The 18,034-nt window shown below is 43.0% G+C and overlaps 1 protein-coding gene across 1 annotated transcript in view; it reads right to left on the minus strand.

The window, feature by feature from the left end:
• Positions 1-18,034, minus strand: part of SORCS3 (sortilin related VPS10 domain containing receptor 3) — a 750,118-nt gene that overhangs the window by 197,201 nt on the left and 534,883 nt on the right. Inside the window, exon 6 of the mRNA XM_053311335.1 lies at positions 4,307-4,371. Coding sequence (XP_053167310.1) covers positions 4,307-4,371 — 65 coding nt within the window. The remainder of the gene's footprint in view (positions 1-4,306; positions 4,372-18,034) is intronic.

Raw genomic sequence — 18,034 nt, forward strand, 5'->3', positions numbered from 1 at the left:
CGTACTTTAGACACATTGCCACATCCACTGTAGAAATCAACATTTCATTTAGAATAAATGTGTATCTAGACAACTTCACAGCCTTTAGCCGAATCTTGCTTCACTTTCATGGTCCTGATATAATAACCCAAACAGCCTGAAAGAAATAAACATAAATTATTATAAAAAGTAAGGAATAAAAGTGGAAATGTCTAATAAATAAACGCATCTTGTTTTATTGTTGTTGTTGAATATTGTTTAAAAAAAATAAATTGTGTGTTAATTTTTTAAATTAAAAAAACAACTAATGTTTTAATGTTTTATCTTGTAAACCACCCAGAGACTTGAGTTCTGGGTGGTATAAAAATATGTTAAATAAATAAATAAATAATAAAAATAAAGCAATCAGGAGGTGAAAGAATGATCTCCCTGGTACCTGAGAGTCAAAGAGGCAGATAAGAGCCAATTCTACAGAGCAAAACCAGTGTCAGAGTAAAAAAGATCAGTCACTAGGGCTCAAGTAAGAAATAGTTTTCCCAACATAAATCAGTACTCTTGGGCAAACTATCAATGAGTATCCTTATCCCAGTGACTAGAAATCCAGGAAAGAAAAATACAGTGCTACAGAACCAGAAATATTTATAATACAGATGAGCTTGTGCATAGAACTGTGTACTGAGATAAAGGATAAGCTACAACTGTTTAGAGAAGAGAAAGAAAAGAGTCCTCAGGAAATCTGGAACTTTGATAGGTAAAATTAAAATACAGGTTCCTTAGCACTAATTTCCTCTGCTATCAAAGAAGAAACAGTGGCCTCATTCACACGTAATGTGGAACTGCGGGTCCAATGCATCAGTGGTTCCGTTCCCCCCTCCCCTCCATTCCCATCCCTCTGCTGTCAGTGAGACTGCAGAGAGGAGGGGAAACTGGCTGTGTGGGCTGCCTCCCTCAACTCCGGTTGATGGGGACACAGCCTGCGATTCCAAATTCAAACATATCACAGGCTGCGTCCAACCTCAGGTTGTGGTGACAAAACTCACTACAACCTGAGGGTTCAGACTGGAGTTCCAAATCTGAAACCTCAGGTTTGTCACCCTGCCTCCCTCCAATTGCTTGCATTCACACTTAACACTCAATAAACCTCTGGCCCCTTCAACTGCAGTTCTGTGTTACGTGCAAATGCGACCTAAGTTTGTCTGCAAATTTTCTGGTAGAATGTAAAAGCCACCGTATTGGATTGAAATACTTTCCTAATCTGGTATCCTGATAGTATGGATAAAGTTCCATAACATTTAACTTTATAACCAGTGACTTTACTTTAAAAACTACATTTCCCCCTGTTGTTCCCTATCATTTTTAGCTTTGTCCAAGATTGTAAAAACAATCATATATTGTACATTCCTAAATGCTAAGGCTTGGTCAATTTTACCTGACCAGTTCTATTTTCCCCTACAATCCCCAATCTCTCACGGCCAAACAAACTTTTGACTGAATATGAAAATATTCAATTTCCTATGGTGGAAACTTGTCTTACACAGATGCTCACATGTATATTCCAGGTCATGGAACCTGGATGAAGTAATCTTTCCCTGCATTAGTAGGATGCTTGAAACTCTCATTTGCTTACTCTTCTGACTTTGGTTAGTTTTTCAGTTCTCTCTTTCATTGTCTAAACAGGCCTTCTTACCCATTCTGTATAGATCACTTTCAGTTCCAAAGAAAAGACACAGACATTTCAGAAATAAGAGATTTCTTTTGTCCAGAGAGATTCCCACTGGAATTTGCTGATCATACAGTAAACTTACAGCTTGGAGTCTGAAGAAAGAATGTTGCTTATCTCCACTTTTAAATAGCTTGAACATTTTTGCCATCATTACCAGTTCCCTTTAAATTCCATGTAAACTCTGATTTCCTTATGTTTTACTTTCTATTTCCATACTGCACCTTGTGGGTTTTCCCTCTTCTATGTCACACGGAATCCATGATACTAGGCTATGCTTCTAAAGTTCTTTTGGAACTTCCAAAATTATTTTGGAAGCATGCTGATATTCTTTTTGTAAGAGGATTTCAAGGTATCTGATAAAAGCTGGTGGCAGTGAATGGAAATCATTACAAATTTTGATACACTGGCAGGAGGGATGGGGAGAGCAGAAAAACAGGCTGCGGCACAGGGCAGAACATTAAAAAAATAACAATGCATACTTCATAGTCTGCCACAAAATTCCCCAGCAAAGAGCTTCACATACTAAACATGTGTTGGATTAAAGTATTTCAATTGCTTGTTCTAAGCTGACTGCCATTTTGTGTTTTCTGTCCACTGAATCATTTATACAGTAGTTGAGAACTCTGCCCTCAAGTAAATGGGCCATCCTAATTACAGGCCAAGCCCCACCACTCAGCTGCGAGGTAGGAGAAATTCAAAAAATGAGAGTACAGCCTTGGAAACTTGCACTCAGATGCTGACAACAGGCTTGTAGCTTCCCTTTCTATGCCCCAGGTAAAGATGTATAGGAGAGTAAGGGGTTTTAGGCAGATGTGTCAGTAGGGAAGAGGGGTCAGCTTTTCTCCTTAAGTGGCCTGAGTTGCTAGCATCAGGACAAGAGTCAGCAGCTGACTTTTCTAGAAATGCCATCCCTTTGGTGCCACACTAGGGAGGCAGGAAGAATGGATGGATGGATTATTGGTGCAACAGTTTCTTGAGGACCCTGTTTGCATTTGTCTCAACAGTACCAATAATAGTTTAGGTGACTACTCTGGGCCAGTTTGGACAATACCATCTCTGTCCATGCAGTTATGAGGGTGTGTGCAGAGATGTCCTCCACGGGTGTTATAAACCTCTCTTGGTAAATCCGTTTATCATGTGTGGGTATTTGCAGCCTGTGTAGAGAGGCCATTCAGAATATATCTCTATCTCTATCTCTATCTCTATCTCTATCTCTATCTCTATCTTAGGCATTTCCATCTCTTAGGCATTTCCATCTCTTAGGCATTTCCATCACGAGAGTTTACAAGCAGCTGCCCAGATAGCGACAGGGATGGGGGACAAATCCACAGGATGAGGGAATACAGGATGGGGGAGTACATCCACAGGATGAGGGAGTACATCCACTAGCCAACCGGCCAGTGGGCAAACAAAGAAAATGGCAGCAATGGTGGTGGGCGGACGGGGAGAAGGTGGGCCAGTGGGGTTGGGCAGAGGAAGAAGGAGGAGGGCGGGTAAGAAGAAGCTAGTGGGGCAGGTTTGCAAAAATGTGGTGGGAGTGGGGGGGGGGGATGGTGGAGAACTAGAAGCATAGATGCTCTGTGCCTGGGCCAGCTAGTATATAATAAAAGGGCAAACTGGGAGAGCATTGGGATGTTTGTGTACCCTTCCTAATTCTGTGGCAAGGGACAGTAGAATCTGAACCAGCCCCCTGAAGAAGAAGAAATACGGCATAGGCCAGGGGTAGGCAACCTTAGCTCTCCAGTTGTTGTTGAACTACAGCTCCCATCACCCCCAGCCACAGTTTATTGTGGCTGAGGATGATAGGAGTTGTAGTACAAACAACAGCTGGGGAGCCAAGGTTGCTACCCCTGGCAGAGGCTAAAGGGAATTGTTAAATTAGTTTCCCTGACCTAAAATGATGTACAGTACATCCAATTTGTATTTTTGTACAAGAAGCAAAAAATAAAAAATAAAAATAAATTAAGGGGGCAGAGGTTTAATGGCCATAGTGAGGCTATTCATTCTGGCAGTGAAGTCCAGGCTTGGGCAGCCCAGCCTGGGAGCGGCTGTCTGTGGGATCAAACCTGATCATGGCGCTGCCTTAGCCCCAAGCTGAGGAATTTACCCCAGGCTTCAACCTGGGTTTAAGGATGCAAGCCCTTGCACACACAGAATTGGACAGTAAAAGTGCCTGGCTGCGGGAGGATCCCACTGGGGATGCCAGAGGACCTTCACCTCCAGCTCCCTGCTCTGCCACTCTGCTGAGCATGTGTTGGGCAAGTGGCAGAGCCAAGGGGCCACAATCACTCATGTGAGCCTTCCTCCATGCCAGCCCTCCACCTCACCTGCTTATTTGGTCATGTGTACATTCACAATCACTCGAGTTCTCAGTCCTGGCCCAATAGCCGTGTTCTTGCTTTCTGTTTGAGTTTAGTTTTTTCCAGAAATAAAACTTGCACTGCTAACTCCCCTTGGACTCCAAGGATAAAACACTCAGCAGATCAAGCCGGGTGACCCACATATTCCCTGTCAATTAAAATGCAAATCAAGAAACAAAAACAAGCCAAAGGAAATTCAATCTCCTCCTCTCTGACTGTATAGGCTTGGTGCTGAGACACTCACGTCCATCTGTTGTCCGAGCCTCCATGTGTACAAGGTCAGGCTCCTTGTCCAAGCCTGTGACAGACCTGAGAGAAAAGAAGAAGAAGAAAAACAAATCAATCTGAGAGGCAGAATGTCTTGATAGCAAACAAAGTTCAAGGTGGAAGAAGAGCAGCAAACTAGCTGGCTTCTTCTCATTTTAAACAAGCCGCTCTGAGACTTCAATGGATTTAGTGCATGAAGAAGCCCCATGAAAAGCAAAGGACTCAGATTTAATAGGTACTGTACCCTAGTTCAAAAAGCAAGAGAACTGACACACTAGAAGATTTAGTTTTAATTCCATGTCATCCACTTCCTAGAGGTATGACCATATATAGCTTCTTCAATTGTTTCATTTCTCATTTAAAATTGAACTACTTCTGTGTACCCATATGCCTTATATAGTGCTGAAAGTGGTGCCTTAACTTAAAAAAGAAGTGCAAACAGGTGTTTTGTTTATTTAGGTATTACTCTGCCCTTCACTTTTGCTATTCTCAGTGGGGTGGCTTAAAATAATATCTAAAACTCATCAAAATAAAGCATAAGCAATAAAATATTTCAAAAACATTAAAACAACTGAGCAGTAGCAACAGAGTTAGAACTAGTTTAAATTTTTATTTTAAAACACTTAAAAACAAAAGGATCTTTGCCCAGGGACAATAGCACATAAGATAGCTAGGCATATCTCTGAAGAGAGAGCATTCTGAAAAGACCATTTTTTCTCGTGTCATCTGCCGAACCTCTGAAGGTGAGATCACTCAGAGAAAGGCCTCAGAATATAACTTCAAAATAAAGGTAGTAACAGTCCTTCAAATACCCAGTTTTGAGCCATATGCATCATAAGAAGATGATTGTGTTTGGAATTTGGCAAATAGGTGTGCAATTGCCCTGGTGATTGATGGTTGTAATAATTCATGGGATGCATAACTAGCTGATTGCCATTTTCCCATTTAGAAAGCAAGTTGGCCACCACATATTCTGACTAAAATTAGCACAATGCTTCACTCAAAAGGGAGAGAGAGAGACAGATACTTGGACAGGTACCCCTGCTAACTTGGCAAAGAGGCACCTTTTAACGTGGTGATTCTCTTTTATTTAGCAGGAGGAGAGTAACTGGCCCTATCCACCCCCAGCACAGTACCTCCAGTGACTATTGCTGGTGTCTATCTGATGTTTCTTTTTAGATTGTGAGCCCTTTGGGGACAGGAATCCATCTTATTTATTTTTTATTTCTCTGTGTAAACCGCCCTGAGCCATTTTTGGAAGGGTGGTATAGAAATCAATCAAACAAACAAACAAACAAACAAACAAACAAACAAATAACAAGTGCACAGCATACCAGACACTGTACTTGTGTACAGCATATCAGCAAGCCATGCACTGATTCTGACACATCAAGAAATCTCATGGCACCACTCTCTTCACACTTACAGCATTTGCCTCAAGAGGCAAGGGGCAAATGCTGTAACCATAACTGCAGTTGTTTCCATGATCAGAAGACTGGGGCATGGATCACGGAAATGGATGCCAATCACACTCATAGTGTAACTTCATAATAACGTAAGTATGGTGGGCACTGTAAGGGTGATGCTTCATGGCATGGCAGCACTGGGGTGTACTCTTGGGATGTTGTAAATAAGCACAGTGTCCCTTTTTCTTGCATGCTTGAAAAGGGCTAATGTTAATTGGAACATCCCCAATTGTCACTTGCAGATACACATGGGAGGGTAAGAACCACAGTGATGTCTTTCAGAAAAGCTTCTTCATGACTGTTATTTTTATTGGAGCATGCCAATAAACTTCCAATGAATCTCAGGTTTGCCCTCAGCAGAATTTTGTGTACAGACATTATTAAAGTGAAGTTAATATAGGAGATAGCATAGCATGGAGTTATTTTTCATAAGAATATGTGTAAGTCATGGATAGGCTCGGGAGTGGGACACTCCATATTCATAGAGATAACAGACTTACTTCGATACTTATTTCCCACTATTGGCCCTATAAGCTGATGAAAGTCTTATGATGGTGGAGAGTCTTATGATGGTCTCTTCTTCATTTTGGCCAGAAGTAAGTGGTGGACAACAGATATTCTAACTGTAGAAGAGTCCTTTTAATAACAGGTTCTGCTGTTACTAATAGAAAAAACTGCCACCAACATTTTGAAACCTGAAATGAAAACCTGCTAGAGCAGCCCTACCCAGGTAGAAGGCTACCAGGGTCAGGACTGATTTCTGTGCTCCTTGGCCAAGTAGCCCAGGTTCTTTACCTGGGCTAAAAGTGTGGTTAGAGGGCACGCCCACCCCATCTTCCCAAACTGCCCCATCGTGTGGGCAGCTGGGCTGCCGGCAGCTCCTTTGGGGCTGCCATCAGCCATGGAAATGATAGAACCTGGGGAAAGGAGTGACCTGGCCTCTCACATTTTGACAATGCACCACTCTGCTCGAGTGTGCATTATGGGATTTTGGAGGCATTTCCCTGACCTCCAGAATGCCATACCACTCATTGCAGCAGTGATCATGTACACAGGTGTGCGGCATGGCTAGAAGATCACTGTAGTCATGTGGGCGGAGGTGGGAATGATCCAACCTTTCCCCACCCACCCGCCATGGCCCCTGCTTTTATGGTCATGTGAACAACCCTTCTGTTTCAAAATATGTAGAAAAATCCCATCTTCCCCTTACCATAAAAGGCAAGTGTAAGGAAAACCAGAAATTCTTTATTTAATGACATGTCTAGTGTCTCTTCCTCTTGCTTTTGGAGATGTGCCTCTTCTGTGTTTTGCTTCTGATGAAGGCTTCCTCTCTTATTTGGATGGCTTTAATAAATAATGAAGTGGAATGTTCTCCTAATTGAAAATGCAGTCAGTCAGAACTCTTGGCAATTTTCTTTGTGCTTTTCTAACTATATATACTGCTTTTAGACTATATATTAGTGCTTATAATATCTTTTGGGGCTTTCGTGAATGTGTAATTATTTTTAGCCTTATTAATTGCATATCCACTTAGTGCTGATTTTTAAAAAATTGTTCCTGGAAGCTTAGAATGCCACAAGTGGGAGGGGTAATGCAGTCATGTTATTACAATAAGCCAGAGAAAATTTTTTGCTTTAAAGCAAATGAAGGTTCATTTCACTTTTCTTCTTGTTGGGCATGTAACTGAGTTCCTCCTGCTACATGGTTTTGTTCTGTGACATGTTTTGTTTTGTATTAGCGCAGCAGGAATTCTTTTTACTTCAATTTGGTAAAGACGAGAATGTTCCATTTTTCAAAAAAAGTGAAACAAGCTAAGATCATTTTAATAATACCTGGGAATGCTGGACAAACGTTTGCTGGAGCCTTTGGAATTTGATAGGAGGAGTAATTGCAGCTATGCAATAACTAGAAAGAATTTCAGCCTAAGAAGGGTTATGTACATCTCCACAAAAGTATCAGCCAACAATAACATAGATTTGTAGTTTTGCTGCTTTCCCCAATTAATCCTGCCATTGAAATATCCACTCTATGAATCCCAAGCCTTGAAATTAAGATGCCTGCATAGCTTGCTATTTCATGCCCTGTAAACATTTTGCAAGCCAGATTTACAAAGAAAGGTTTTCTCTTGGCAAGAAAAGATGCAGCACAAGCCTGGAACAAAAGGGATGCTATTATGATGACCAATAAGGATTTCAAGTGGGTGAAAATTAAGCCTTAGCAAAGGCTGGCAGGGAGGAAAAAAATCCATAGTTGCCCATGTGATTTATGAAGTGGCTTCTCCCAAGTTAACCAAGGGGTTAGATTAGAAACTGATTTTTGTTGGCAGCCTTTTTTTCTTCAAATGGTGTGGACTGAATTTGATACAGTAGCTTGTAAATAATAGATTTCTTTCCAGCCAACCAGATCACCCATTTCCCTAATGTACTGGAACATGGCTGTCAAAGTCTGGAGGTGCCCTGATCCCTAAAGCATCAACAGTAAAAGGATTCCAAAAGGAAAGCAAATAAAATATGTTGTATATAGAGATTCTCTTTTCAGCTGTAGCACCCTCTCTTTAAAACTCCTCTCCAGGGAATCTCACTAAACCATCTTGCTCCTTACCTCCGGAAATTAGATAAAACATTTTTATTCCATTACCTCTCCTCTGCTAGTTTTGCCATTTATATTCCATCAGCGCCCCCTCTGTTACTTTTCCCAGTACTGTGTTTGCATTGTTTTAAATCAGATTTTTAAACTGGAGGTTTTATGGTAATCTTGGGTGATTTTAACTGCATTTTTTCCCTAGCTGTCATAAGAAAAGCACAGCTGAATCAGGCCCAAAATCTATCTAATCCAGCATCCTGTTTCACAAAGTGGCCAACCAGATGATTCTGGGAAGCCCACAAGCAGGAGATGAAGCACCTGCAAGCAGCACAAGCAGCACCTTCTCCTGTTGCTGCTCCCCTGCAACTGGTATTCAGAGAACTCCTGCTTCTGAATCTGGAGGCAGCCTACAGCCATCAAGACCAGTAGCCTGTGATTGACCTGTCCTCCATGAATTTGTCTCCATTTTAAAACCATCCAAGCTGGGCGTCATCACCACATCCCATGACAAATAATATATGCATGATGTGAAAAAGTATTTCCTTTTGTCAGTCCTAAATTTCCTGGCAATAAGTTTCATGGGATGATCCCTGTTCCAGGTGTTGTGTAAGAGGTAGAAATTGCTCTCTCTCACTACTCTCTCCATGCCATTTATAATTTATAGATGTTTATTATTTTTCCCCTTAATCATTTTTTCCTAAACTAAAAATCTCCAGATGTTGTAGCCTTGCCTCATAAGGAAGGAAGCGGTTCTAGGCCCCTGATCATCTTGGTTACCCTCTTCAGCACCTTTCCCAGTTCTTCAATGTCCCTTTTGAGATATGGAGATGAGAACTGTACACAGTACATCAAATGTGGCCACACAATAGATGTGTATAAGGACATTATACTGGCACTTTTATTTTCAACCCCTTCCTAATGATCCTGAGCATTAGGATTTGCCCGAATCATTTATTGCTATTTGATTGTTCCTAGGGCCTATCCATGGGGAACAATGGGGTGATTCAAGTTCCCCATTGTTCCCTATGCTAACCCTATGGGCTAAGCACACATTTTTCAGCCCTGCCTAGTGCCTTTAAAAAAAAAAGCAACACTGCAGAACAGAAGCACACAAAGAACACCCACATTTTACCAAAAACACAGTCTAAAGATGTCCAAAAAAGAATCACAGACCCAGAATCCACTGCCAGCCACAGTGCCTGTGCTGCAGTAGCATCATTGGCACAAGTTGCTCTCATACACACAGTTATGACTCTGTCCTCACTTGCAACAGCTGCCTCAACAGAGCAGAACCCTTAGCAGCTAGCAATCATATCCATAAGCTCAACTACTGCAATGTCTCATCAGCCACATTTTGACTGAGTATACCTTGCAATGCAGAATGCAGATTACAGAATAGACCGGAACAGTGAGTGATGCATAAGTTACTCTCAAGGCCAGACATGGAACTCATCTCACAGCAATCACCAAGAAAAAATTATAGACAGGGAGAGAGCAAAAGTGAGAGTGAGAGAGTAATGAGCCACCACGGTCCATTTCTCACCACAACAACACCATCTCACAAGCAGACCAAACCACAATTCAAGGAAGGCAGGAAGGCAGACACTGCCTGTCTCTGGATAACACCATGGCCTCAGATTGGTGCTGGGCCCTGGCTGGCAGCCTGACACATGGGTTAGCCTGACACATGGGTCGGGGCACCAGTCCATATCTCATCATTGGCCATGGTGGTGCCATGCATGTGTGTCTGCATGAAACGTGGTGATTCAAGTTCCTCATTGCTCCCTTTGGGCAAAACAAGCAGAATGCACACATTTTACAACCCTGCCTTGAAAAAACAACACTACAGAACAGAAGCATACACAGTCCCTCCCAAGACAGAACAACACATTTTGCCAAACACACAGTTCAAAGATGGCCAAAAAAGAATCACTGACCCAGAATCCACTTCCAGGCAGCCACAGTATGCCTGCACTGCATTAACATCACAAGTTGCTCTCTCACACAGAAATATGGCTCCTTAAGTGCTGCCACAGCAGCACACGTAGCATCCAGCAACTGAGCTCAACTAGAACAACCTCTTCAGCCACATTTTGGCTGAGTGAGTCCACCTTGAAATGCAGAATGCAGAATGCAGACTGCAGACTGCAGAGGCCCTGGCCAACAATCTGACACATGGATTAGGGCACCAGTCCATATCTCATCATCACCCATGGCATGCAGTGGCATGCATGCATGTCTGCATGTATCAGCAACACTCTGGCTCCAGAGGAAGTAAGATACTATCTTGCTGCAGTGGGGATGTCTCACCTGGCCGCAGCTCCAGAAGGGCCAAGCACATCCTGCATGACCAGGTTAAGAGTATGCACCATATAGCAGATGGACACAGATTCACCCTGCTTGGCACACTAGCGCCATTGTAGTGTTGGCAGCATTGTCAGTGACCATACACCCTTGGCAAAGGTTTGGCTGCCCAGTCAGCTGTTCCTCCACCTGGCAATTCATGGCCATCGACAGCTCAGCTGCCATGTGCTCAGTGTCAAGCACCTCCACATGCAGCACAGTCCACCTGTGCTTTGCTGCAGGGGAAGGGCTGGCCAAGCCACCCGCCTGAACTGTCCCCTCACTTTCCTGCCCCACCAGTGTGCAGCATGGAAAGCAGCATGCCTCCCACTGGGACTGGTCCACAGATCTACAGTGAAGTACATGCTGGTGTCAGGCACTGCTGCACACAGGTGCCCTGACATGGCCTCCCTGCATGCCCAGTAAAATGAAGCCCCCCACTACTCCTGATGAATGTGGTGCATGAAGGAATTCTATAGTCGGGGGCAAGCCCCAGGAGCAGCCAGCCGAAGTCAGTGTTCTCCACCACTTGGAATTCCTGGTCATCCAAAGCTATCATCTTCCCAATGTCCTTAGTGATGAGATGAGGCTCTGGGTGACGAGCCTGCTTGCCCACAAACTGCATCCACCATGCTAGCAGCTTCCCCTGCTTGGGAGCAGGTGCCTTGCCATTAGCCGAGGACACAACAGGCCTATGGCTGCCAGCAGAAGCAGTGACCCCCAGGTGATGCCATTACAAATGCTGCAGTTCATTCCCAGACACTTGGGGTCCTTACTCCTGCTGAACTGTGTCCTACAGTGGGTGTAGACAGCATGGTGTGGATCAGGGCAGAGTTCAAAGTGGCCCCACACAATGCTGCTTTCAGTTTGGAACCATTTGGCTGGTGTTTGTATTGGGGATGCTGGTACATTCTGGGGACCACTACCAGTGTTCCCTCTAATAGGGATTCCCAGATTTTGATCACTACAACTCCCAGCATCCCCAGCTGCAATGGACTTTGGTAGGGGTTTATGGGAGTTCTAGTCAACAAAATCTGGGAATCTGTGTTAGAGGGAACACTGACCACTACCACTACCACTACGACCACCACCCTCCATCCAGAGCTGAGAAGGTCCCGAAAAAACAGGAATGACTTCTTCCTGCTCCTCCTCAGTCCAACACGAGGGGGGCGGGTTGCACTGCCAATGTGGATTGGGGAAGGAGGAGAGCATGATCTGGCTGGGCAAGCAGCTAACAACACCTCCTCCTGTGCTGCCACAGGAAGAAGAGCTCCTTCCCTGACTGGGGAGGACATTCCCCCTACTTCCCCCTCAGCCACCACAAGTGGCTGCTCTTGATGTGAAAGAGTGGGGTTGTGCAAGCCTCACCTGTAGGGTTAAGTAAGGTTTCGCTTGCCTTATGATTGACCTTCAGTTGCTGCAGTTTGTTCTGGTCACTGTGACATGTACTTTAGTAGTACTGATGTACTGCAGATGTTGGGAAACTTTCATGCTTGACAGCTGAAGCCAAATATGGGTAATGGGGATATGGCTTGCTAGACAAACAGCAGGTTTTATGGGCCAGATAGCTTGCATTTTGTCCTTGTTGTTTGACAGTTAAACTATTCTGAAGTTTGTTGTACCAAGGCCAGACGGTCAAGCTGTCCTGAAAAGGTATGCATGAGAAGAGGTGTGTGAGCAAAGAGGGGCTTTTTGATATTGTCCCCAGATGTTTCCTTGAATTTCCCTTTTGTGGGAGCAGTGGCAAGGTGCCATGCTTACTGGACTCCGGTTGCTTTCTGGGTTTGTTTTGCTGGCACGGCCTGGATATTCCCCACAGACTGGAAAAAGGCCAGAGAATGGCTTATAAAAGTCAATACCTATTTTTGCTGGGGGTCTCTTCATCTCCGTCGTAACTAGGGGGCAGGCGCCCTGTCTTAAGCTAGTGCCCCTGAGCTTGAGAGATATTGGCCAAATTTCTCAAGCATCAGGAGAAAATAGGTAAGTATGGAACTGCATGACATAATGCATAAAATCTGAACCTTGGCAAGCTATAGAGGACTGGAATTCTTAATATACAATCTGGGCTGTCTTGCGATGAAATTACTAACTGTGAAATTGCTATCTGTAAGAAAATAAGCTTTTTATGTATTTGGTTTGGGTAAGAACGTGATTATTGAAATCTGTAAGAATATCTATGCCTTAATTCATTTAAATAAATCTCATATATTTTATTTAAACCTCCAGTTTGCTTATTAGGGTCAATCTCAGGGTTACCACTCACCTGCCTTCAAGGACTTTGGGGAAGCTCCAGATAAGAGAGCTTTGAAGGGTGTTAGATAAAAATAAAGCACAACACTCTGCGGGATGAGGCTCCACCGGAGATGTAAGCCTGCATGTACTGCTTCAGTGGGGCAGACGGAGAGTTAGCCCCTCTCACCATTTTCCAGCATGACCAGCAGCTTCACCCTTCCCTTTGCATGCCAGTCTGCTCCTAGCTTGGATAGCACCCTCCTGGACAGCTATGGGTTATTTTAAAATTTAAGCCCTAACCCTGAAGGGGGGGAGAAGAAGCACCTTTAAGGGGGTGTAGGGCTGGGGGGGGGTATTTATGCTCTGGTACCACACATAGCACTAGCACTGTGGTGAACATAGAGCTGGTTAAAAAATTAAATCCTCAGAAATAAAGCAGCAGGCTTTATGGGGGCAGGGGGACACACGCTGTTTTCAGAGGGGAATGAATGAGCACCAATGGGGGAAAGTACAAGGGAAGAGAAGGGAAGGCAAAGAAGGGCAGGGGATGCTGTAGCCTCTCTCTAACCCACCCCTCCTCACCTACAGTCCTACCACCTAACCCCTCCATTTCCCAAACAATAGGGATATGCATATCAATTCAAATGTGAAACGATTCAGCTCAAAGGTCACCAAGGGAATCTAATGGCTAAATAAAGATTTGAACATAGGTCAATCCTATTCCAGGGGCAGGGCTTCATTTTTTAAAAAAAGAGAAGTCAAGCCCTGTATGCATGAATCTTTAATTCTAAGTGGGGAGGATCATTGTCATTTTTCATCAAGTACAAAAATGTACAAAAATGTACCCGCCCCCCCCCCCAAAAAATCCTTAACCTAATCCAGGACTCAGTCCTGGGACTGAACCATGGTGAGCCCTAGCACAAACAAAGCAATTTTCTCTGTTGTTGGGGCTTTCTATTTTCACTCAAAAGATTTGCTGCAGGGATCTGGAGGGAGTATATGATTCTGAGGAAAGAGGGACATTAGTAATATAATAACAACCTGTGAGAAATATGTACCAAAGGAAAAGTTACATTCAACCTGTGGTAGGGAAAGTTTTGTAGTGGTTGGGTTCATATAACACAGGAAACATGAACTATTGGTTCCTGGAACTCAGCAGCAAACCCTACTTCTGGTGGGAGGATGATATGCTGACATCCGAACCTATCAGCTTGGCATATTCTGCACAACCTGTGGTTCCAGATCTGACATCTGTAACCAAGATTTGAAGTTGGTTACAGGCGTCGAGTTCAGAACCACAAGTAGGGCAGACTATGCTGACATTGGTGGGTTCAGACAACACAGCCAATGCTGGCATATCACCTCCCCACACTGGGAGTCAGGCCCATCACCAAGCTCTGGGAACTGACAGTTCATAACTTACCATATCGTTTGAACCCACCCAGCATTAGCATCAGAAAAAGTGAGTTGGACATGCAAGGGGAAATTTGGAAGCAGTGGATAAAGGAACCCCAAAATGGGCAGGATCCTGGGAAGGGAGTTCAGATTTTTTCCTTTCTATCTGGAATATAGCAGCGAAAACTCTGGGTGCAGGCTAGAAGGGTAGATACAAAGGTCATACATTTGTATACTTGTAGTCTCTGTGCTTAGACAACTGGAAATGTAAAACATTATCTTTTGGAGTATACTTTTATATGAGGCTAAGAGAGGAATTAATCTCTCCAACATCAAAGAATAGCCATGGAGGATGACACAATTAAATTGTTGTCTATTTTTGTGCACTTGGCAAAGGTCCACAGAGCAATTAATATCTAAAGAAGGCACCAAGAATATTGATACATCAGATTACTGGTTGAGTGAGTCAGCAGTGAAATTGTGTAAAAAACCAAACTGTATTAACAGAAAACCTCAGAAACAGAATGCTCATGTTTTATTCACCAAATAACTCTTTTATAGTTTATCATATGCTATATATGGGTGACAGTTTATTTGATATAAATGTTTTGTTTTAGAAAGTATGCCAGTTAATTCTGTGGCTTCAGGCATCAGGTCTGGCATTATGGGTACACTTATCATCAGCTCTAATTCAGCAGCTCTCTACCTGCAAGAAAAGTTTAATATATGTGTACAGTTCCTGCATTAGAAAGAGTTCCTCTATTCAAGTAAGTTACCAACTCTTCACATGTGCCAAAACTTCATATGGGGAGCTTCTACCACCAGTGAAATGAATGGTAAGCCCTTGTACGCATGATCTTCATGTGTACGTATGGAGTTCCCACAGGACTTTAGGATGGGGCAATTGTCTCCTATGGGAGGGAAATATATTGGCAGTTGCCTTTAGGCAAGTCTTCAGGACAGGGACAAGTCTATACACTCATGTTAGATGTTGTCATCCAAGGGCTTCAATTTTCTTTTCCCTTAAGACCTTCTACAAGATGCATATGTGGCCTTTCATGAATATACTTCATTTGTTAATTCATTTACTATTTATTTACACATGACTAATTTGTATTTCTATATATATATATATTTTAACATTTTATATCCCGCTCTTTCTCCAAGGAGCCCAGAGTGGTGTACTACATACTTAAGTGTCTCCTCACAACAACCCTGTGACGTAGGTTAGGCTGAGAGAGAAGTGACTGGCCCAGAGTCACCCAGCAAGTATCATGGTTGAATGGGGATTTGAACTCGGGTCTCCCCAGTCCTAGTCCAGCACCCTAACCACTACACTGAGAGAGAGAGAGAGAGATTGATTGAACAGGACTGGGACCATGGTGTGTGGACAAGGTATATTAAACTCTTTCCTCTCATGCTGCAGTCTGCCTTGGGAGGGAACTTGCCAATAGCAGCTTCCCCCAAGGCAAATAGTTGCCGGGGGCAGGACCAATGCGGGCGGGGGGGCAGGAGGGACATTTGGCTTGGGCCTTTATTGCAAAGAGGGGCTCAAATTTAGACACTTGATAATTCTGCGGTGCCTTTTTTAAAAAAATGCATTGTCATTTTAAAATTAGTATTATGGCTAGGAGCCTCAAAAACTGGAAGTGGCCCTTAGCCTCTCTGAACCTCTGAGATGCAGCTGTGGTGTCATTTTTATTGGGATTGTGGTGTCATTAAATGCCTCCCCATACATCATACTCCAAATCCTGATCATAGTGGCTGCTGTTTTAATTAAAAACACAAACAGAAGCACAAATAATGCATTTAGCATTATATAGATTGATCTTTAATTATGCCTGAATTCTAAATAGCACCTCACAGAAATGTAACTTGGTGTGGATTTAGGCTAAAGATCAAGCACAATCTAATCCTGTGCCACTGGGTAAGTGAGAACAACTGGCCAAATATATGTGCAGCTACTTCCTTTTCAGCCTTTCCTCTTGACCAAATTCATATTCTGAATTAGCCAGTAAGTAATATGTCATCTTGCTTAAACCTCAGCAGTTCTCTGCCTGGAAATGATTAGCCCTAGTCTCAGAGTATTTCTGAGCAATTTTAACTAAATAGCAGGTCTTGCTCTGTTTCACTGCATGGATGTCAGTACTAAAAGAGTATAATTCTTAAGAATATGAATATGTTGACATGCATGGCCTTATTTATATCGTTATAGTATATACTTAAATGCAGAAGAAAGATGTACCAGATCTAAAGACAAGGCCCCATTTAGTTGTAAATCAACATATTTTAAGGGCAGGCTGCAGTGTAATGCACCTTTCTTTAGAAAATAACTGATGTGCAAAAGTTGATTAAAATGGGTGATTTAAATTCAGGCTTTCTGCTAGGTGCTTTAAATCAACCCAATCTAGAAGAGACTGAGAAGTTCCCCCTTTTTCTGGTGAATCAATGTTCCTTCTTGCTACATTCTCAGATTGCAAAAACGGTTCTCATTTATATGAATGAATGAGAATAATCAAGACTCAGAAGGTCCTAAGCAGTAGTTTATTTGTGGAATACATGCAATTGGCAGAAAGGAGATCAATCAGCATATGGTTTTAAATGCAGATCACACAAGCACAGAACATTTGGAACATGCCTGTCTTCTCATTCATTTGTTGCTGTCTGTGATCTGGTTGTTTTCTTAAATTGTTTTGACATGACTGGCGGGTGTATTCAAACAAGAAGCAGAAAAAAGAAACAATAAATAGTGGTCCCAAATTATGCTGCTTTTCCTTTAATGCTACAGTTCAAACTCAAATATTCACAAAGCACTATCATTCAATGAATACATGTCTAAGAGGATTTGTGATTTAGCAGTGCTTAGGTTCTTCAAGATTTCCAGATAAGCAGGACTCATACTCAATACTCTGATGCAATTGCAAAACTACAACCTATAATTAGAATGTTGGTAACGGTGGCATATTGAAGGCGGCTCCCTTTTTAAGAAGTTTCAGCCAGCACTGGGCTCCCAGCCTGGCTGACAATGCCTCTCCCTGCTTTTGCAAGCAGGGAGAAGCCATCCCGGCCATGCTGTGAAGGCAGCATTGGCTGGAATTTTCTTCCAAACAGGGTTTACGCTCCTTTTTGCTTGTGTGGCCATACCCCCTGTGTCTGACGTCAGCTGCAGGGGCATGGCTGGCGTGTGAGGAGTGACCCCTGAATGCAGCAGCCTGGCTTCTTTGAACCCCCTCCTCCCCCCCCCCACAGAATGATGGCTCTGCCCTGGTTGGTAATCTCAACTTTGATTTTCCCCCTCCTAAGTGTCCTTTCTCACACGGTCAAGTAAATCTCATTGAAGTTACAGGAATATGTCCTAATGGGGCACAAACCAGAAGTTAATTTTTAAAACCCATCTCAAGTCATATTTGCAAACCTCATCATAAATTTCTGTGACTGTGTAATTATTTTGAAACAAGAGACAGCACTTGTTCTATTTCTGAAATTCCATTGATCTTCAAACATAATAAACTTGCTGAAATTAGTCTCTCTCTAGTCCTGTTTTGATGACATTTAAAGGATATCTGCACATGGGTGGTGGGACTGGAATTATGCCCATTGCCTCTCTCCATCTACAATACATCCATATCCAAATCTGTGTGCAGTGTCTATATGTGTCCATATGCAGGCTTTCTCTGTGTAATCGG

This window comes from Hemicordylus capensis, chromosome 3 (genome assembly GCF_027244095.1).
Source record: "Hemicordylus capensis ecotype Gifberg chromosome 3, rHemCap1.1.pri, whole genome shotgun sequence".
In the NCBI taxonomy this organism is placed as follows: Eukaryota; Metazoa; Chordata; class Lepidosauria; order Squamata; family Cordylidae; genus Hemicordylus; species Hemicordylus capensis.